Source organism: Coccinella septempunctata, chromosome 1 (assembly GCF_907165205.1).
Source record: "Coccinella septempunctata chromosome 1, icCocSept1.1, whole genome shotgun sequence".
Lineage (NCBI taxonomy): Eukaryota > Metazoa > Arthropoda > Insecta > Coleoptera > Coccinellidae > Coccinella > Coccinella septempunctata.
Window position 1 is genome coordinate 68,138,501 of NC_058189.1, and position 22,497 is coordinate 68,160,997.

At 37.0% G+C, this 22,497-nt stretch overlaps 6 protein-coding genes across 7 annotated transcripts; 2 read left to right on the forward strand and 4 right to left on the reverse strand.

Annotated features, from left to right (window-relative positions):
• Positions 1-61: 61 nt before the first annotated feature.
• LOC123310150 (acyl-CoA-binding domain-containing protein 6-like) lies at positions 62-985 on the reverse strand. The gene has a single exon (XM_044893559.1). The coding sequence runs from the start codon at positions 841-843 to the stop codon at positions 94-96; it is 750 nt and encodes a 249-aa protein (XP_044749494.1). The 5' UTR covers positions 844-985; the 3' UTR covers positions 62-93.
• On the reverse strand, positions 976-2,015 carry LOC123310158 (methyltransferase-like protein 23). Its single transcript, XM_044893571.1, has 2 exons — positions 1,797-2,015; positions 976-1,703 (listed from the first exon to the last, which is right to left on the reverse strand). Exons 1-2 carry the CDS (start codon positions 1,899-1,901, stop codon positions 1,116-1,118), a joined length of 693 nt encoding a protein of 230 aa, XP_044749506.1. The 5' UTR covers positions 1,902-2,015; the 3' UTR covers positions 976-1,115.
• Positions 2,016-2,096: 81 nt separating this feature from the next.
• LOC123310166 (rab-like protein 3) lies at positions 2,097-3,040 on the forward strand. The gene has a single exon (XM_044893579.1). It carries the CDS (start codon positions 2,285-2,287, stop codon positions 2,963-2,965), a length of 681 nt encoding a protein of 226 aa, XP_044749514.1. The 5' UTR covers positions 2,097-2,284; the 3' UTR covers positions 2,966-3,040.
• A 217-nt stretch (positions 3,041-3,257) lies between these two features.
• Positions 3,258-5,480, forward strand: LOC123310137 (probable arginine--tRNA ligase, mitochondrial). 2 transcript variants are annotated; one of them, XM_044893548.1, is made up of 5 exons: positions 3,258-3,497; positions 3,545-4,713; positions 4,765-4,889; positions 4,962-5,185; positions 5,305-5,480. In XM_044893548.1, exons 2-5 carry the CDS (start codon positions 3,651-3,653, stop codon positions 5,453-5,455), a joined length of 1,563 nt encoding a protein of 520 aa, XP_044749483.1. In that variant the 5' UTR covers positions 3,258-3,497; positions 3,545-3,650; the 3' UTR covers positions 5,456-5,480. The 2 variants fall into 2 exon arrangements, with proteins under 2 accessions (XP_044749483.1, XP_044749475.1); XM_044893540.1 differs by having other exon boundaries at positions 3,555-4,713.
• Positions 5,481-5,701: 221 nt separating this feature from the next.
• LOC123310525 (28S ribosomal protein S9, mitochondrial) lies at positions 5,702-21,788 on the reverse strand. The gene is made up of 8 exons (XM_044894030.1): positions 21,611-21,788; positions 21,357-21,557; positions 21,132-21,305; positions 20,993-21,078; positions 20,695-20,939; positions 20,510-20,625; positions 6,527-6,689; positions 5,702-5,851 (listed from the first exon to the last, which is right to left on the reverse strand). The coding sequence occupies exons 1-8, from the start codon at positions 21,692-21,694 to the stop codon at positions 5,760-5,762; spliced, it is 1,161 nt and encodes a 386-aa protein (XP_044749965.1). The 5' UTR covers positions 21,695-21,788; the 3' UTR covers positions 5,702-5,759.
• LOC123310516 (transient receptor potential channel pyrexia) lies at positions 7,907-18,991 on the reverse strand. The gene is made up of 2 exons (XM_044894019.1): positions 18,260-18,991; positions 7,907-11,216 (listed from the first exon to the last, which is right to left on the reverse strand). The coding sequence occupies exon 2, from the start codon at positions 11,210-11,212 to the stop codon at positions 8,243-8,245; it is 2,970 nt and encodes a 989-aa protein (XP_044749954.1). The 5' UTR covers positions 11,213-11,216; positions 18,260-18,991; the 3' UTR covers positions 7,907-8,242.
• Positions 21,789-22,497: the final 709 nt, after the last annotated feature.

The window sequence follows — 22,497 nt, forward strand, 5'->3', positions numbered from 1 at the left end:
TTTAAATAAACAAACAAAAAGTTCAGTTAGAAAAGGTCACCATGAAAATAAAACAAACAAAACACATTAAATATTTATTTGAACTGAAACATTTTAAGAACAAGCTAGTAGCAATTTTATATTTTCATCATTTGCCACATCCAATGGGGTTAATCCTTCGTCATCTTCAATATTACGAAGAGCGCCCTTCTCCAAGAGTAAACGAACACAATCTATATGACCACAACTAGCAGAATAATGAAGAGCAGTCTGTCCTTCAGAGTCCTTGAGGTTGATATCGGCGCCGTGAGACAACAAATCGGAAATAATTTCAACAGATCCCCTGTCCGAAGCCCAATGTATCAACGACAATCCATTTTCATCCAGTTTGTTTATTTTTTCTGGTTCCATTTTCTTCAAGAAAAAAAGTACCATTTCTCTATCGTTTTCTTTTACAAAATCAACTAAACTCTTATCCTGTGTGTCAGCCTCTTCATTCTGTAAAGTTGACACAGCAATCCAACTTTCCTTCTTTGTGTTCAATTCGAATGATGGATCGATTTCGAGAATAGTATCAATATACAAGACTTTAGCTTCTTCTTCCGACATATCTCCTAACTTTTTCCATGCCTCCCATTTTGCACGCCCCTTGAAATCAAACCACGATGGTTTTGGAATGTTACAGATACCATCTTTGCCTTGCTTATAATAACCATATAGGGTTAAAAGTGTTTCTTCACTCAAACTTGACACCAACATTGGCAAATGATTTGCTGCTTGTTCAAAATTTTCATCCAGTTCAGAAAGATTGGGATCTATTCCCAATTCTTTCAAATCACTAAAATTATCTACAAATTCTGCCATTATTCAATTATTATTATGCGTGTTTTCTAACTTCAAAGTGTTTCCCTCTAAACTATGAGTACTATTGCGACTTTTTTCATATGCCTCCTTGCTAGTAAATATTATAAATCCGTAATTTTTGGATATACCAGTATTTTTATCGAACACAACTGTAGCAGAATTAATATTTCCAAATTTGGAGAAATATTTCTTCAAATCGTTGGTTCCCACAGTCCAAGGAATATTACCTACATAAAGCTTGTAAACTGCTCTTGCCACATTACTTGCCATTCTCAGTTAGCACTTATGATTTCTAATATATGTATATTGTGGGGGCCAATAAGGTCTAAAATGTTGACTCCAGCACTTTGACCTAACGTACTTGTATTATGAATTTGGCAATTCAATTTCCACTTGGCTAACAAATGTTCAATTGACCAATCTGAACTCCTCTCCTGATAAGTACAAATGAATTTGGCGTGTGGATTGATTTCGAATAAATATGACAAAGTCACTAAAATATCTTCAAAAACTGCAGGATCATAAAAACAATCTGAGCCTAATATGATATCAAGTGACTTGAAGTTCTCTAAATTATCGAAAAGAAGTCCCCAAGTGAGTCCAACAACTTTAATTTGATTAGCACTAAGATGATTCAATTGGCAACTTCTCCTAGTATGTTGAAGGGATTTAGGCAATAAAGCTGATTCACTAACTATTACTTCAGCACCACACTTAGCAGCAACAATTCCTGGTAGAGCAGTTCCTGCACCAATCTCGAGAACTTTTTTCCCGATCAGATCTCTTCGGTTTTCCCACAAAAACCAAGCTAGAACTGAAGCACTTGGCCAAGTGTAAAATGAATATGTAGCTTGTAACCGCTGCAACAAAATTTGATTAGTTCAGAATGTAATTTTGCAGAGTATGTGCAAATAGAAGTTGAATATCTCTGTTATATAAATGCTGAAGCGTACCTCAGGTATGAAGACTTCTAACTTTTCTTCCTGAGGATTGCCTTGTGCATTATACTTAGATGAAAATACAAATGTCTTTATATGCTCTGTGGGACCATCACTCATTATACATAGCACAGACAGACAGAAAGTAAGACTAAATGGCAAACACACAAATTACCTTAAATGAAATTAAAAGCCATGAACTTTTTTAATTTCAACTCTGAACCCTGAAACGTGATTTTCAATCAGTGTCACTTGTACTCTGTGATCTCTGTCAATGTCAATGCAGAACCATAGAATATAATTAAAAATGAAAAACATTTCCACCAAATGAAAAATTCTGAATCGTGTTTTTTTTTCAGTGAATAAATAACAACAAATAAAATCAAAAAAGAACAAAATCCTCCGAGGATAAGATTCGATTAGCTACAAAAGTAAAATAAAAATCGTCGAAATCCACCGAAAGCCTATAATTTAGATTTATGCATTAGATTAACGAAGGAAGAATGAATACATCAATAAAAAGGGTGAGAATTATGGTGTTGGGGGATTCAGGTGTAGGCAAAACTTCCTTAGTAAATCTCATTGCTCACAATGAACCACTGAAATCTCCTAGTTGGACTATAGGATGTTCAGTTGAAGTAAAATTGCATGAATACAAAGAAGGAACAAGAGATCAAAAAACATATTTTATAGAAATGTGGGATATAGGAGGAAATAATATAGGAAGAAACGAAAGGCATGTTTTTTATAACCCATGTCATGGAATCATTTTGGTGCATGACTTCACCAATAAGAAATCTGAAGAACATTTAAATGACTGGTTGCAAGAACTCATTAATCGAGAAGGAACCAACACCTCATTGACTTCCATTACTAGCTTTGATGAATTCGATCCTGAAAATTATATGGGAAGTAATCAAATTCCTATCTTAGTTGTTGGTACCAAAATAGACCAGGCTAGTGAGAGAAAGCCTTGTGTTAGGTCCTTCGCAAGTCAAATAGGAGCAGATGAGATCTTATTAGACAACAGACAAACTAGATATTTGGCTGCTGGAACTTCAAATGCTGTAAAACTTTCGAGATTTTTCGATAGAGTCATTGATTATAGTAATAGATCACAATATACTAACTCAGTATCATCCCCGATATATTCCTCTAAATTTGTTATACCTCATCAAGACTAATTTATCAAATATTCTTTAATATTATGTATTTATAATTCGACGAATTAAATTTTTATATATTATCATTACATTAAATGGTTTTACTTCAACTCGTGATGTATTTATCAATATCAATTATTACTAGAAATGTTCTTTGGTACATATTACTAGAAAATGTGACTATATAGTTCAAGTATCCGACATCAATAGGTTTCAAAAAAACAAAAAGAGGGAGATAAGATTATCATTAATTTCAAAAAAGATTAAAATTTACCTCATTGCAGTTTCGCACACTAGTGCTGTGAGAATATAGACTCTAAGCTTTAGAAACTGATGAGAGAAAAAGGGGAGACGAGGTGTGCGACAAAGTAGTACTTTCCGCACATGTTATGAAAATAACCATTCTATTTTAATTATCGATGAGGCCACTAATGATAACCAAAAAAAAGATTATTTCGAAATTCAGTGCACAAAAAATTTAACCTCACTTTAGAGGTTCAAAATTCAAAACGCGATCATGTCAACAAAACTGAAATTGTATATTGGAAGAAAGGTAAGGTGGATGTAATGAGGAATTCAAGGATGCAGGAATAGATCTAGTAATTTTCAGATTATAGAATGTTTTAAAAAACCAACCACTTTCACACCGACAGAGCTCCTACCATGGATTCATATAGGAAAAGGAGACAACGAAAAGAATATAGAAATGGCTATACCTCTAGACATTTTAGAAAAAAATCTTGGAATCACGAATATCTCAGAGATTTTGAAAATACAACCTGATGATATAATTAAAAATATATCTCTTGCAAATAATAGGGCGAACAGGAAATTGCAGTTTCAAATAGAAAGAAACATTTTCATCAAAGACGTATTAGAGAATTCCGCTAAGCCTGATTTCAATTTGAAACCAAAGACAATAGTTTTTGAATATAGTTCGCCGAATATCGCCAAACCGTTTCATTTTGGTCATCTCAGATCTACCATGATTGGGAATTTCCTTAGCAACCTCAATAAATTTTTGTACAATAAAGTCACCAGACTGAACTACTTAGGAGACTGGGGTACACAATTTGGTTTCATAAAAGTCGGTATTGAGGAATTGAACTATAGTAAAGAGGATATCAAAAATAGTCCCCTCAAGTTATTATACGAGTCATATGTTTATGCAAATAAATTATCTGAGAAAGATTCTGGTGTTTCTGAAAGAGCTAAAATAGAATTCAATAAATTAGAGAGTGGGACTCCTGAATTGCTAGATATTTGGAAGGAATACATGGGTTATACAAAAGATGAATTAGAAGTCATGTACAGGAGACTTGGTGTTGAATTTGACGAATACTATTATGAATCAATGTACAGTGCTAATAATATAAAGGACGTTATCGATAAATTACAAATGAAAAAAGTAATTCGGAAAGATTCTGATGGAAAGCTTATTGTTTCTCTTGATAAAAAAATAGTTCCTATTGTTAAAAGTGATGGGTCTACATTGTACATTACTCGAGACATTGCTGCAGCTATAGACAGATTCAACAAATATAAATTTGATAAAATGTACTATATCGTCGATAATAGTCAGAGTGAACATTTCAAAACGTTAAAAGAAATGTTGTATCGTCTTGATCTACCATGGGCCAATCGTTTACATCATGTCAAGTTTGGGAGAATCAGGGGTATGAGTACAAGAAAAGGAAATGCGGTATTTCTGAAAGATATTCTAGATGAGTGCAGGGAAATGGTGATACAACAACAAATTGCTTCGCCAAGTAAGTATCTAAATACATAAAGATCAGAATGAATTCAAAACATATTTGCAGCCACTAAAGTACCTATTAATGATGATGAAACATCTGATGTTCTGGGTGTCTCTTGTGTTATTATAAATGATTTAAAACAGAGGAGGCAGAAAGATTACGAATTTGCATGGGATAAAATATTGCAAGTGAGTGACGGAGTCAAAGATGATGTTCTTGGAACGTCGATTACCAATAAAGATATAATAACATAATTCAAGGTTCAAGGAGACACTGGAATCAAACTACAATACACCCACTGCCGACTTCATAGCTTAGAAGAAAACTGTGGTGTTAAAATGCCCCGACAGCTCGTTCCCGAAATAATTATAGAGCCTGAAGCAATTAATCTGATAAAATTGATGGCGAAATTCCAAGATGTTTTATACGAAACAGAAGAAAAATTCGAAGCTTGTATTTTGGTGACCTATTTGTTCCATCTTTGGTGAGTTTTATCAAAGTATGAATGCTGAATGAAAAGGTTGTAGAGCGATTCTCGAAGCAATTCCAAATAAATCGAAGTATTTTTTTTATATTCAAGCATAAAATTTGAATTTTTTCCAGCAACCACATAAGTAAATGTTTAAAAGTGCTCAAAATTAAAGGTGTTGACCCCGACGTGGGATCCCAAAGACTGTTATTATTTGTCAAAGCTCGTGAAGTACTTCATGCCGGAATGTCTATAGTTGGATTGAAGCCTTTAACGAAAATGTAACCTTCCAAATACAATTTCAGTTATACAAGTGTTTCTTTGATGTTATTCTATACAGAGTACCTATAAAATCCTATCGGGCGCCAAAAAAATGATATGTGACAAAATGAAACTTTCAAAAATGGCCTGCGACCATGAAGCACTTGAATTGAAAAAATAAGATTTATATTTCTTACCTGCCAGATGAAGAAGAAACGTGTTCAAAAAAACTCGTCAATCAAAGAAATGGGGATATCAAAACATCAAATATCAATTTCTTCGATTTATTTTTTTTTTCAAATTTCTCTTCTATTTTTATTGTGAAATCTTATCGCTTCTTCCAGGTGAACTTTCTCCTTGCACCTTGTTGTCCTGGTTTCATCCTCTCCCGTGTACGGAAATCCCTCGTCAACAGACCAGCTTTAACATATCATGTATCATATTCATCGAAATTAAAAAACTGATATACAGGGTGATTTTTTGGCTCGTACAAATATTTCAAAAGTAGGTTCTTGAGGTCAAAAGAAACACTTTTTTCCTTTACCATTTTTTCCGATTCGGCTCGGTTTAAAAGATACAGGCTGTTGAAAAACCATAAAAAATGTTATTTTCAGTACTCACAAACGGTTTTATCCGTATAAAAAATAACAAAGAACCCAACTCTTGAAACTAAAATGGACGCTATCTAATAAATATTTGAACGTTTTGTAAAATAGGAAGTATTCTTCATAGTTTCTCTTATAATGCGCCATTTTCGAGTAATTTGATGTTCAAAAATAAAAAATATCTGAAATTCGAAAAATTGGTTACTTTGGCTTCATACAACTCTGTTTAAAAGATCCACAGAGGAGTAGTGTCACAGATTTAGCTAGTTATTCTGAAGGTATTTTGTTTATCCAGGGTTGGCACAGCTCATTATGAAAACTTAAAATGGCTATAACTTTTTATCAGGGCCAAATTGGAAAAAATGGTATAGGAAAAAAGTTTTTCTACTGACCAAGAATCTACTGTTAAAATATTTGTACGAGTCAAAGACACACCCTGTTCAATTAGTTTATAAGTATCCTAGTCAATATCTGTTATTTTAATCATTACCTAAACGCATTTTTTCCACCATCTCGTCATCTAGAAAACTCCTTAAACCCCAAGCTATACCCCATCTGATAGCTCCGGCTTGACCTGAATATCCACCACCTTCTACTTCCGCCTCAATATCTACTCTGCCTACCATATTTGTGAAAAGCAAAGGAAAAAGAATCTGGAAGTTTATAATAATGACTATTTCTAACTTCTAACAAATAAAAGCGTCCATATTTCTAGAATTAAATCAATGGAGTGAATTAGTGTTTTAGGCTAAACCTTTTGTGCTTAATTCTCAATGGAACACCCTGTATATATGGATAAATTTTTTTTTGCGAATAAAACTCGGAGTAATAAATAATATCCAGAGTTCATCACAGACATTTGAATCTGTAACTCTGAACAACAACATTTAATCCGGTAACAAAGGTCCTCATCAAGACGTTCTTGGAATTTTGAACGATAAGTCAAATGCAAATACGGTCATTATTCTAACGTGTTTTATGTGAGAAAACATTCCTTTATTTGCTCTCACAGCAATTACGCAGAGAACAATGGTTTTCAGTAAGTTGTAGTATATCTTTAATTAACAAATCCGCATCAAATGAAAGAAATGCCACAAAGATTATGGCAGTATTTCCAGTAGTGTTTGACAAATACGACCAATTTTCCATCATGATAATAATGTTTTAGACACATTAACGGGGCGGAAAAGTTCACTGATAAGGGTTTTCAAAAACAAATATAGACTTCGGTTTTCAAATATTTTTTTGTATATAACAATTTTCTATATCTCTGAAAATATATATTTCATAATATGTACACTACAAGTTAATTATACAACAATATGCAACAATCGATGCTTCCTAAATATGAACACAAATATCTATCTAGTGTTGAAGTAAAAGAAGAACAAGAAATTATGATTCTCCAAATAAGTACGTTACAAATATTCAGTAAAATAGTATTGGATGAAACTAAGGGATTCCAAAGCTGAAATTCAATTTTCTTGCTCCGTGTAAAAGTATTCACTACATAAATTAGTTTTTGCACTTGCATATCTCAGATTCTGGACTTAGAACATTGCGAAAACCTCAAAGAGTCTTAAAATAACGAGCTTGCAACAAAAAGATCTTTCTACGGCCACGTGGAATTCCGTTGGATTTCGTAAATAACTGCCAGTAGGTTTTGATATTGAAATGCAAATGCGTGCGGAAAGTGAATAGCAGAGCTTTTTTCCGCACGATTTTGGAAAAGTACTACTTTCCAAACGTCAATGCGTGTGGAAAATAATACTTTCGAAACGCTAGTAGGAAAAATTTATATTGTTTTTTCAAAGAAAATTTTGACATTATTCAGTCGTTTCTCGCTTAGAACATATGTTCTAAGGTTTCTCGTGTTCTGTGCTTTACATTTATGGTTTCGTCACAGAATGCCTCAACTACCTTGTGTACATAGACATAGACGCTTCCATTGTAAGCGTTTAGTTGGACAAGGTTGGCAAACGTTTCTGAACTCGTCCATTGAACACAGAATATCAACATTGCGTAGCCTACTCGATAACGAATGTTTTTGAACGCTCGTTACGTGTTCTTGAATATCATTAGTACAATGTTAATTAATGAAACTATAGATCGAAGCTAATCTATAAATAGTGCGACATGAGTGCAAAAATACATCCAACATTTTGTGTTCAAATTCACTAGAAACTCGAAATAAATCACAGCAATTTCAATCATCAACAGTCCGTACTGCCCTTCGACTCGCGAGTGCGTGTAACAGCTGCTCCATAATTTTCTGATTGTTCTGTAGCACGGTCTTCAAATCCCTAACCTCCCTACCCAACTGTTCGATTTGTTCCGAAGCCTTCTCCATTTTGTTCTGTAACAATGGCACTACACCCGTCATCTCCACCAGATCGCAGGTCTGCTGATGATCCGTATTGTTGTTCATCTGCTTCTTCGCGTAAGTCGTAGCGTGACTAGCCTGAGACGATATGGTGTGACCATATTTTCTGCGCCTCGTCGCGATGTCATGCGCGGCCTTCAGGATGTCCCTTGGTAGTCGTTTTTCCCTCGGATTCAAAGGTTTGACGTTGAGCACCACGCGATAGGCCTTGGGCGACACCAACGCCGTCCAATGCAACAGATTCAATAGGTACTGAGGCAGGTATCCGTTGAACAGAGCCGATTCCATGTACGATATCAATTTCGTCTGTCTGACGAGTTTCGACAGTCCCGCGGTCTTCTGCAGACCCTGTATGTCGTGGACGGCGATACCGACGAGGAGATTCATCAGGATGACGGTAACGAAGAGGAGGAACAGGATGTAGGTAACTTGCGCGCTGATTTCCAGCAGGAATGGTGGATCTTCTGGATCGTCGTCCACCAACAGATCCAGGTTCAGCTCCCCGGTCATCATCACCAGCACCGTTATGAGTCCGATGAAGGGATTGGCGAAGGTCGAGGAATCCGGGAAGATCACGCAGAAGCTTATGGTGAAACCGATCAAGAGGCAGGAGTAGGCCAATAGCAACTTGGCGAATTCTCCCTGTACCCTCGTGTACATCGCGACGTAGGAACCGAAAACGGGCAGCTGCCCCACCATCAACATCAGATTGGTCCAACCGAACAACACAGCGAACGCCCCAACGTGGTTCTGCCACGTGTAAGTCCTTCCGGTGTAGATGAACGAGATCACGAAAACACTACAGATGACGCTCCATTCGATTATGTTCTCTCTGTGCGATAGGTATTGTTTGACGCTTGGATAACCTGCTATTCCATACACTTTCCTCAAGATCTCGCAACAAGTTATTCCGACTAACACGAACCATTGCATCTCTATGACGAAGGGATTGTTCCGCAACATGTGACCCATCATGGATTTCTTCTCGCACAATTCTATAACGTTTTGGGGTTGGGTGTCGTTCATGTTTTTCCCGTGATTGTAACAGTTGTGGGCAAGAGCTGTCAGTACGTATAGGGATAAACTCAAGACGAACACGAAGCAGAAGAATATCCGCGCTATGTAATACTTCCTGATTTTCTCCCATTTCAAGTATAAAAACGCTGAACATAAGGGATGCAGCAGGATTTCCTTCTGACCTTCGTCTACGAACGTGTTCAAAAAACTGATTTCTCGAGGATGACAGTGTTGAAGTATACTACGAAAATCCAATCGAAGTTCCACCTCCCTGTTGGAGGATTCGGGATGATGATGCAGGGTGATGGCCGAGTCCAGTTTATGCGTGACCATGGCTAAAGAAGCTGGGGTTTTCCTCGTTATAATACCCAGAGCGGTTATACCAAGTTTCGACTTTGCAGTCACGTCCGCGCCGTGGTAGATCAGTATCTCCACGCATTGGCTCAGCTCGTTCAAGGCCGCGATATGTAGAGGGGTGTAACCGTATTGATCCTTCGCGTTGACGTCCGCACCCCAACTGACCAAGATCTCGATGATGTCGTAGGATCTGGCAGCTTTTCCGACGGCCGCGTGAAGCGGCGTGCGCTGATCGCAATCGCTTATGTTAGGATCGGCGTTTCCCTTGCGCAACAACATCTCCACGCAATCGTAGGCCTGCGCCCTGGCCGCTGAATGAAGAGGAGTCTGTCCCCTCTGGTTTTTCGCGTTGGAATCGGCGTGTTTGTCCAGTAGCACCTCGATACACTCCAAGTAACCACCTTCGGCAGCCAAGTGTAAAGCCGTTTGTTCTTTCTCCTTCGTCATGGCGTTCACGTTGGTACCTTTAGCTTCGAGCAGTATCTTAAGACATTGCGGATGTCCAAGGTCGGCCGCGAGGTGTATAGGCGACATCCCGCAATACTCGACCTGGCCGACATCAGCTCCCTCTGCCGTGAACAATCTCACGCAAGCTACAGCGTTAGCTCTAACGGCGCAATGCAAAACGCTTTCGTTGGGATTCGACGGACTATTCGTCAAAGATTGAACTTTAGCGCCGTTGTTCAAGAGGACCATGGCAGTATCCGCACTGTCTCCGAAAGCCGCGCAATGTAACGGTGTGTAACATTTGAAAAGAGCGTTAACGTCACACCCCTTAGCTATCATGAATTGCGTACCCGGTATACAACCGCTAAACGCCGCCAAATGAATGGCACTTAGTCCCTGGTTGGGCTCGTAGTACAGCTTCGAAGCCCCGATCTTCAAGAAACCATCCAGTAACTCCCATCTCTTCAAGAAAGCCGCCCATAGAAACGAAATGTTTATCTCCAGCTTACTAGCACCCTTAAAAGCGTTCACCAAATTATCCTGAGTGGTTTTCTTCAATTCTATATCGTCCAGGAGCTGATGTCTCCCCGACGACAACTTCATGTGCTCCACCAGGTTCATCTTTATGGTATCGTGGCATATCTGCACGGTCAGCTCGTTGGTGGTACTGGAGAACTCCTCGAAACTCTCGTAGATGTGCGGCGTGTGATCGGAGGGTGGCGACGGTCCGCACTCCATGTACTCGAAGTCGTCGGAGGGGTAGTCCTCCTCCAGCATGATGTTGGGATCCTCCCCGGCCCTCCGCCATCTCAGTATCATGGCGGAGTTGCAGGTGTGGCTCTTGTAGAGCGGAAAACTTTCGGCGGGCGTGTTCACGCTGACCGACCGGCCGAGTTTTCGCGAATTGGTGGAGTCTTGGAAGCCTAGGTTATCCATGGTCAGGACATTGTCGTATTTGGACGACGCTACCATCTACCTGGAAGGAATCGGAGGGTTTAGAGCATATGTGGAGGGGTAAAATAAAAGCCTTCGTCTGTGAGGTTCGCAGAAAGTAGAGAAACTAAGTACGGCCTGAGCAGGGACAGCTAGGAAATAGTATATAAAATTACTAGCAAGGTAAGAGGGTTTTTACTGGCGAATGGACGATATAACTGACTCGCCTGCGGCTCGTCAGTTACCTCCTTGAGCCAGTAAAACCCGTTACCTTGCGTGTATTGTTTTATATTTTATTTGTTTCTCATTTGTAAAGAGGTTAGATAAATTCCAAAAAAATCTCAATAATTTGTCGCAAATGTCGTAAGCTATGGAAGCGTTGCCATGAACATGTCTGTTTATTTTTCTTTACATTTGTTTTGGCGAAAGCGAAAATGAATGTACCAAAAGAAATTATTGAGGCAGCCAGCAGTTCAGCTTCAAGTTTATTACCTGCAAAATCAACTTCAAGGTACGAGCGAGAATACGACGACTTCAAAAAGTGGCAAAACAAAAATAGTGTGATTGGGGTAACTGAAGATGTTTTGTTGGTCTACTTGAATCAACTATCAGCTAGATTCAGTCTTAATACTTTATGGGCAAAATGGTCTATGCTGAAAAGCTGCTTAGAAATGAAAGAAAATGCCCCTGTTCGCAGGTTTTGTTTTCCTTAAAAAATTTATTGAAAAATATGACGTATAGTTGTCATTTGCAGATCTCAAAAGGTAATAGCGTTTCTGAAACGAAAAAATGAGCGTTATACGCCAAAAAAGGCCAAGGTATTAAGTAAAGAAGATGCTGAACAATTTCTTTTACATGCTCCTAATGACCAGTGGTTGCTGGCGAAAATTGTAACAATATTTGGGATTTTTGGATGTTGTCGATGTGACGGAATTCTCTCCTTAAACATGATGTAGAAGATATGGGAAAATACGTTATTGTGACATTGCGGCAAACAAGAAATTTAACAACAAGAAGATTCACCATAACCGATGATGGCTGCAGCTTCAAGCCCTGCATGTTATACAGAAAATATGTAAATCTTCGGCCTCCTGGAACAGAAAGCCTAAGATTTTTTTTGACATACCGACATGGAAAGTGCATTTCCCTTAATGCTGGCCAGCACACTATTGGTGGTGTCCCAAAGCAAATAGCGAAATATTTAAGTTTAAAAGACCCAGAGTTATACACCGGCCACTCTTTTCGCAGAACTGGAGCCACTATGGTTGCGGATTCGGGTGGAGATATTTTAGCACTAAAGCGTGCAGGAGGGTGGAAGAGCACCGAAATTGCGATGAGTTATGTCGATGATTCGGTCAACAAAAAATCGAAATGTATAGCAAATTATTTGGTAGTAAGGAGAGTACAAATGTTCTGCAGTCCTCGAGTTCAGCAGTTTCTGAGTCAACAGATGGTTCATCATCATCAGTATCAACTCTTTCATCATCAAAAATCTGTGTTACTGGAAATAACAATTTTACCATGATTTTCAACATATATGATGATAAAACAAAATTTTCTAATGTAAATAATACTACACTAACTGTCAGTTTTACAAGTTAGTGACTTGATAAAATAAACTTTCTTGATTAATATTGTGTTTTTGGAAACTGACGTTTACAAATGAGAAACAAATAAAAAATTTATATGACCCACACAATTTTTTGACTAGGAAAATCACCCCTTAATTTTTTCACAACATTTGAATACAAGAATCACCAGTTAGCTCATGCTTTTCATCCTTGAAATGCACGACTGTCCTCTGGTATTTAAATTAATGTCCCCTAAGCCATACAGTCAAAATTTCACACCTCATTTAAAATCTTTTCGAGAGGATCCTTCATCCAGTTGTTTTTTCATTTATTGTCATTACAATGCTTCATTCTCATTAAAATTTTTACTCCTTAATCATTTAGCCGCGTTACACCAATAGAAGGTCTTCCGAATAAAGCAAGATCGGTTCCCCAAATGAATCGTCCTTGATGTGTCAAAACTAGGATGTTCTATAAGAGAACCTGTTGGCAACAATACCCGACGAAATCAGGTATTTGCGACCAGTTTTCGAAGACGTCTAATTGGTAGCGAAGCATTGTGAATACGTCGAGATATGATCATCATTATTAGCCTTCATCTTCAACGATTTCTGTTGAAATCATTAGTACAAGACGCAATCTCACTAAACGCTCGAAAAACAACGAATCTGCACGGATTTAACAACTGAACGTGTTTACTAAAACTCCCATTGAGAAAAATTCGATTGTGAACCGACTGAAGTAGATCATTTAGATAAGAAGTGTTTTAAACAATACCAAGATAAACATTCATTTCGACTGACTTGAAAATTCCATTTTTATAATCGGATGGATTTTTTACTAGAAAAAATCGTTCAATCAAACACAAGAACAACTGTAAAGTACCAACTGAAAGACTCGTACAAAATAAGTTGGACGTTACCTGATGAATATTTGAACGTTTTGTAAAATAAAAGTATTCGTCATATTTTCTCTTATAATGCGCCGTTTTCTAGTAATTTGATGTTCAAAAATTAAAAAGTATCTGCGAAATTTGTAAATTGGGTACTTTGGCTGAATACAACTCTGTTTGAAAGATCCACAGATGTGAAGTGTCGCAGATTTAGATTTAGAAGGGAATTTTGTTTCCCCAAGGCTTTATATTTGTATCAGAGCCGAATCGGAAAAAAGTGTTTCTTCCGAACTCAAAGACTCACCCTGTATAGCACTGTTAAAATTTAGGTATACTTGTTCCCAAACGTTAGTCATTGAAATATATGAACTAAAAATGGCAGACGAGCCAAATGTCATTCAATTAGGTAAAATTATCGTTGCAAATAATCCGTCCAAGGCTCCCCCTGTATATCCGTGCTCATTGCGGATGTGAAGAACAACGCGCGGAATTTCCATTGTCACAATTTTCTGTTACAAAAGCTTTTCGAGCGTTCTCACCTAATGATGAGAGTATTTTCTATCGTCTATGATACGGATAATGTCATAATTTTGTACCGAACAATTTGTTACGGCTTATATATTATCCAGTGTCCGAGTCAAGGCTGGGAAATGTAACGATTTTCACTGCCAACGTTGTCTGAATAGCGTCGTTGGACAATGGGCACAAAAGGAACAATTTTATCGATGATTCGTCACGATCGATGATATTAGATCAATGGAGAGGAACCAGCAGGAAAAAACCGCCCATTTTTGTAATGTGTAATGTTAAAAACCTACAAAGTCAAAAATATTTGATTATTCATAAAAATTCTTTTTCGTTTCAATGATTTCTAGGGAAAAATCTCGAATCGTTATGGCGGACAATGAAAAAATATCCCCAATTTGAGGCGGATAAACGCTGATTCGATGAGTTCCTTCAATAAACGCGCTTCATTACCAATCATCATTTCCTGCATCAATTGGAAAATTTGCATCTTCATTGGGCGAAACTGCAGACAAAGAAACCGTCTGTTAACTGTTTTAAGTTAAATCAATTTTTGTTGAATAATTAAAAAATCAGTTGAATCCGCCCTCCCACTCAGCGCCCACTCACAGCTCGTTATAAAAAATTGCAAATTTTGAAAACCAGGTTAATTATTACCAAAATATCGAAATATTAAAAATTTCCCTTCTAGAATCATAATCAGTGCAGAACCCAAACTGGCCATCTTTCGTTAATCGATAGATAATTAGACCAAATAATGAGCCACGCACGCTGATATACAGGGCGATTCAAGGGTGCCTACCAAAATTGATAAAATGCCAATATCTTCGGACAAGAACAAGAGATAGAAATTTGAGGTTTTGACAAGTAAATAGGTAATGTTATTTGGCCTTCAATCAGTTAACTGAAGTTATAGAATTGCTTTTGAAATTTCCCAGAAAAGATCATAAATAGAGTAAGGTGCTACATAAACACATCGCCCTCTATATACTTCTCTATCTAAGTCCATCACTGGAGTTATGTTAGTTCTCAAGTTCTAAAAGAGCAACTGTTCTAGCAACAAATCTCGAAATTTTATGGAGCTCGGTGCAACCGTTCGGTCTTGCGAATTTTCAACTTTCGAGTCGCGTATCTTCTAGGAAAATCATCGTAGACCTGAACGTGATACATATTCTGAAAGAGCAACTCTTCTAGTGATAAATCTGAGAATTTCACCCATTTCGGCGCAACCGTTCAGTCTTGAGCAAGTTTTGACTGACCCCATCTTTTTAGAAAATGTTCGCGTATCTTCCAGGAAAATTATCGCAGATCTGAATGTAATACATATTCTGAATAGAAGAAGAAGAATGGAAGGAAGAACTAGCCACCTTCAGTCGTTTCGCTTCTTGAGTTCTTTAGAAGGTCAACGTACCTGAACTTGACGAATAATGAATGTCTCTTTTACGAAAAAGTCTTTTTCGCACACACACACGCCTAGCGAATAACGCCCATGGAATGAGAAGGTTGGTTATTAGTTTATAACGGCGATTTTTTTCAACTACTGTTAACCTTGAGTAATAGCCATCGTTCCTGGTGAACTGTTGCCTGCGGCCAAAATAAGTACATGTATCATTTGTGTCTTTTTTCAAGCTGAAAAGAATGACTGAGAGAATTCCTAGTAATCAATGTCATATCTATACGGTAATTCTAAGTTGTTCAGCAAACAGCCTATTGCGTATTTAACACTTGAATAAACTGCCAACAAAAATAACGAAAAATGTTTTTAGATGAACTTGAAAAACTCAAAGTTGAGTGGAAGAGCATAAAGTAACGATAGGGAAGAAAATCCTGAAAATGTATTTCCGTGAAATTGGTGACGTGTGTTATATTTACTAAACTTTAGTTGGAACAGCCTATATATGACTAAGCACCTTCTGTAGGTTTATTCAAGAAAACTTTCCATGTACAAAATGATAGTTAAAAAGTTTTTATCTACTTCACCTCAGAATATTGAAAAATCTGCTGAATTAAAACTTGATTTATTCAATAATTCTTCGAAATATAGGGAGTTTCGCAATTATTCAACTCATTTACACCCTGTATATTCAGAATGAATTTTGAGTGACATTAGAAGTGTATTGCTGAGGGCTTCAGAGAAATCTTACCCCAACTTGATTACTCGGAATATTTGATCAAATTTTCATAGTGAGATACTTCTAATACCATCGAGTATACAGGGTGATTCTTTGACTTGTGCAAATATTTTAACAAAAAATTTGAGGTCAAAAGAAACACTTTTTTCCTATACCATTTTTTTCCTTTACCATTTTTTTCCGATTCGGCCCTGATAAAAAAATATAGCTATTTTAAGTTTTCATAATGAGCTGTGCCACCACTGGAAAAACAAAATTACCTTCAGAATAACTAGCTAAATCTGTGACACAAAACATCTGTGGATCTTTAAAACACAGTTGTATTCAGCCAAAGTACCCAATTTTTCTAATTTCACAGATACTCTTTAATTTTTGAACATCAAATTACTCGAAAACAGCGCATTATACGAGAAAATATGAAGAATACATTTATTTCACAAAACGTTCAAATATTCCTTAGATAGCATTCAACTCAGTTTCAAGAGTTGGGTTCTTTGACTTTTTGGTATTCTCATGGTCATTATGAGATAACTGAAGACGTGAGTGATATCTTGTGTTTGAAGAAGATTCAGTCATTCCATTTCATTCAATAAAACCGTTTGTGAGATAGAACTAAACATAACATTTTTCCATGGTTTTTCAACAGCCTGTATCTTTTAAACCGAGCCGATTCGAAAAAAATGGTATAGGAAAAAGTGTTTTTTTTTTGCCTCAAGAATCCACTCTGTATACATATGAAAAATTCTGCAGTTCCGCACTAAACAAAAGGTAAGTAAATCATAACCTTGCACCCGCAAGCTATAAAAGAAATATAAAAATGCAGATGATTATTATTTGGCGAGGACGGTTCACTAACCTCATTTTTGCCATCGACAGTGATTTATATTGCGTTAGAATCAATAATAACAAGACCAACTGAAGTGCCTTTTCCATTAACGAAGAACGAGGTAAAGGAAAAAAAGATATACCGGTTGGACTAAACCGGTAGGTACGTATTTGCGGCAATAAAAATTCGTAACTTTTACTGAATTCCACTAGAAATTGAACGTCTATCGCAATGACCGTTGGCTGGATCAGTACTTGCAGGAAGTTTATACAATATTTCATCTTCTTGCTAATGAGAAAAAGAGGCGCCAGATATATTCAATTTCACGCTGCTGAAAAACAATTTAAACGCTTGTTGAACACGGAAATTCGAATGGAACAGCGGATATTAGTCAAAAAACAACCCAACGAGGACGTTTAGCAAATTTTGTATAGAAGAGCAGTTTCAATATTTTATCCTCAAAATTCGGTAACAATTTTTGAACTGTGCATTTCAAATGCAATTTCGTAACTGTGAAATAGGCGCTTCCTTGATGGGCATGAGCTAGATGCTGATAGCCATAAATTGGATATAATCATTTGAACGGCGTCTCAAATTGTCCAAACATTTTTCACTCAAATTGCATATTTTAAGCGAAATGGTGCAGCTTTTACTCAATTCAAACTTTATAATTTTGAGCCATTATTCATTCATCCCATTTTTCAACCTAATTTCATCTAGTGTAGATAGATTAGAAGAATAAATTCACTTTATGCAAGTACCTATAATAATATGATAATGTTCATTTCGACTATATAGCTTCGTGGACGATTTCTTTTTGATAATTTTGAGAAGGTATATTATTAAATAAACTTGTATTTTTCACATTAAATTAGGGAAAAATTGGTATGGCAACATCACATTTATTGCACCCCTTCAAATTTTCCAGCAAGGAAAAACACCAGACAAAACAATTTTCTACCATAAATATAAGTTCATATAGCTCTCCCTGTATATTTCACGTTCCAGCAAAATTTCATACCGACCATAAATTATAGTAATTTCAATGATGAAGAATTTTTCTCTATGATCCTCACAGACGAAAGGCATTTCTACAGGGAAAAATGCGTAATCTTTGGCTACTTCCTCCCGAATACTCACCATTCACTCGGGAACAGTCCGCTTTCAATCCACAGCACAAATCGTCGAAGCAACATCATCACCCAGTATCTTCCGTCATAATTGGTCCGTAATAGCCGTCTTCGAGCAATAAAAACATCGCATCACAACAATTACACCGGCATTACCATTTACTTCAAATTGCGCTCGCACCGATTCTCTCTCTGTGGTCCGTCCACCTCCGCCACAAAAATATCACTAACGCCAAGTTGCGCTCGATCTATCGATGCTCTCCGCACAGGTGTCTCGATGATCTCGGCTCGATCAGGGAAGCCGGAAACCACGCGGATCGGAAAGTAGATTGCGAACGAAAAAAAATTGCAAAGATAGCAAATGTCCCGGACGGTCTGCGGATCAAGACAGAGATAAGAACATAACTGCGAATTACGGCAAATTAGTAAATTGCCGTGCAAAGACGTTCTCGCTCGCGACGCGACAAAGAGAAGGAGAGTGTCGGCGACACGTGATATCGAAATGATAATTCTTTTCTATTTTCTTTACTATTTCTGCGGGTCCTGCGATAACGGATTCTCCGCCGCCCACGCCAGATTTTCGGATAGGTATCCAAAGGCGGCATTTGCGGAGGAATTCGGACGATGACTTCGGCCCTCTGGTACTTTGATGAGGATGTGTGATCTAGATTATATACGGCTTGAAGTATTAGTAATCAAGTTATTGTGCTTAAAAGTGAATCTTTGTAGTAATGTACAGCGAAACAATAGCTGCAACTTGAATTAAATTACCAAAATGATGATAATAATAAATACCCATTCATGAATCATAGAATCATTCAAAATATCGTAAACTTTCCCCAAATTAGACTATAGAAATTTGACAGCTTTGTACATAGAACTATAAAGACATAGAATTATGTGGCTTTGCATTTCAACACAAAGTGTCTACTGCAAAAATTCCAAAACTACTTGATACCCTCGATTTATATTGCAAATTTCTATGTTGATTGCATAGACATAGACTCCATGTCTATGGTTGGTTGGCCCATATTAGCACAGAAACCAAACAGGTCTGTGTAGATAACAGCAAGTTCACTAACAGCAGAAGCTAGTATTTTCCACCACCTGCTGAAACATCGCCACAGTACTCTCATCGCTCAGAAATTGAAATGTTCCAGTGAAAACTCATCTTTTCGCTCATGACGTATGTTTGCGTATTTCCCAGATCCAAAATATGGTCCTCATGACACTTGACTCATTTCTTGTAGGTGTACGATATTTTTTGTGGTTCGTATATGCGCGATAATGAGCTGTTGCAACTCATTTGATGTTATGTATTGTGGATTAATTGTTAAACCGTCTCCGGGTTTCGCCAAGTGTAGTTAGTAGAGCGTGGAATCACTATCGTTCGAGTGAAACTGCTGCTCATGGCGGTGGAAGAGCAAGAGCTTCAACCATCGCACAAGATCGGCTAATACTGCGTACAAGATATCGTTGGACTCTCGAACATGAGAATTGGAACAGGGATGAATGGAGATCCTGATTTGGCCTGTAAGAGTCTGATGGGCGAATTTTGGTGTGGCGAGAACGGGGTCAACGGTACAATGAAAATTTCGTGAAATCAGCAACTCTTTTCGATGGTGACTCACAGCTGACACACCACAGGCATTACAACAGCTTGTCAATGCTTTAACCGTTTAGTTTGAAAAATATACTCACAGGAGAAATAACATATTATAAATAAAATATCAACACAATCTGCATCCCTAATTCGAACTAATCACAACACTGTATTTTTAAAAGTTTCTCACCTTCAACAAGATTAAACCCGATCATCATATCAATAATTAATTGTCTATTACTACAGAAGATTTCAAATCTGATACAGATTCTTATTATGATTCAGCACTTCATGTATCTTAGAAGGAAATCTGAGAAATTAGCGTTGTGCAACAGATTTAATTATCATAATCACAGTCTGATAATTGGTAAATGCACTGAAGAATAAAATGAATAATTTATTTATGAGACATCGATACTTTTAAATTTGGTTCTTGGTGAGATATGAAGTATTTTTTGAAAAATGAGTTTTGCAGATTGATACAAAAAGTTGAAACTTTTGTCAGTGAGTCATCTTATCTGTTCATGCAGCAAGTTGACACTGAAATAACTTCTGAATATGGCGTATTATAAAACAAATGATTAGTATTGTAACTGAATTCTTCGAAATATGGACAGTTGAACTAAAATTTCTGAAATGATAACACAATTCACTTACTTGCTCTCTTGACTGAACATCCTCAAAATATGTTATATCTTTATTATTGATAGAAATTTTTCCTGTCCCTGGAGACCTTATTGTAACATTACCTCTTGCATTCTTCCTCATGCATTCTGAAATATTGCAAGCGTGAGACATAAAAAAAACACAAATAATAAAAAACTAATTAAAACATGTATTACCATAAACTGTGATGTAAGCTCTTCCATCTTCATCATAATTTGGTTTTGGAGCTTCTGAGGTACTAGCAGGGTTCATCAAAGGTTTCAAATACTTAAATATGAAATCTTTAACACAATAAGCATAAGGATGCTTACGGAGTGCTTCAATGGCGTTCAAAAACTGTTCATAGTCTCTATCTGATAGTCTTTCTAATAGTAACGATTCCACTGCAGTCTTATCCTTCCATTGAAACCCAGATATATCACTGGAAAAAATGAAAATAATCAATGAAATACAGCAAGAGGCCATTTCACTCACAGTGTAACATTCGGATCTGGCTGGATTCCTTTTTTCAACATAGCATCTTCAAACTTATTCACTACTTCGATATGTTCCACTACATCCTGGAATATGCACAATTATTATTGAATGATTGAAACACTTCACTTTCACTCACATATAGTAACTTGTAAAAGTTGGGACGACTTGTGTAAAAAAGGAAATGAAATGGCCTTCCGGTTTTATCAAATTCAGCGGCTTTCCTTTGAGGGAACACCTCTTCTGGAGGTTTCATCATTGGTCTTGCTTTTTTCTCATATAAACCGGAAGGGAATAGGTAAGCAATTGCATTCTGAAAGATTTTTCATTTTGAATAATTCATTTTAATTATGATCAAGCATACATCAATATCCTCCTGGGTAAACGTTTCTGGATCTTCACCCATCATGTTAGCAAGATGTCGTTTACCAATTTGATATTCCTGAATTTCCTTTTTCATGAATTCCTCATGCTCACTTGCTCTGGCCAGGTAGGCTTTCATTGCTTTACTTATATTTGCATCCTCTGTATCAATATTTTCGGTGGATAATTGGCTACTAATTCTCTAAAATTGTTATATATGTAATAATGTAAGGAACACATAACGAAATATCTCACTGTTGGAGCTAATGGAGCATTTCTCAATAATAATCTGCCTATATTATCTACAGTTTTAGGTGAAAAAAGTCTTTTCAAAATCATTTCTCAAGTTGTTATTTAATTATATTTTATATTAACAAATTCCTGAGGCAAATTTTAATAAAATTAATATTTTTTAACCTCCTAGAACATAGGAACAGAGACAGGCATAGAATAAAAAACTTATAATCCATAGACCTAATAATAATAATAATATTTTATTAGGTCTATGCATTGAACTCTATGGTTCCTAGGGATGGGGCGTTATTCCCTAACCTGTTATTTAACAACGGTTATTCGAAAAAAGCAATAACTAACCGTTATATGTCCTGAACAATAACAGGTTGCGCAGTAACGTGTGCGCGAACAGTCGGCGTTGAAAAAGCCGTTTATTCAGACCGTTTCTGATATAACAGTCGTCGACGTTGGCGTTGAAAAAGCCGTTTATTCAGACCGTTTCTGATATAACAGTCGGCGACGTTAGCGTTGATGGCGTTTAGTTAGACCGCTTATCATATAACTGTCGACGACGTTGGCGTTGAATAAGCCGTTTATTTAGACCGTTTCTGATATAACAGTCGACTACGTTGGCGTTGAAGCCGTTGAGTTCAGCAGAGAGGTTGTTTCTGGCGGTTATTGTTTAGTTAAACCGTTCCTCATATAACAGTCGGCTACATTGGACTTGTTGGTGGTTAGTTAGATCGTTTGTTGGCGTTTATTAACAGTTTACACTTTTCAAACGGATAACGTTGGCCATATTCTCGACTCTCGATCTCGATTGATGGTTCTGTTACGTTAGCGGGCGGATGGGAGGCTGTTATTGGTACATTATGTTGTTCACATCGAAGTGATGAGATTGGATAAAA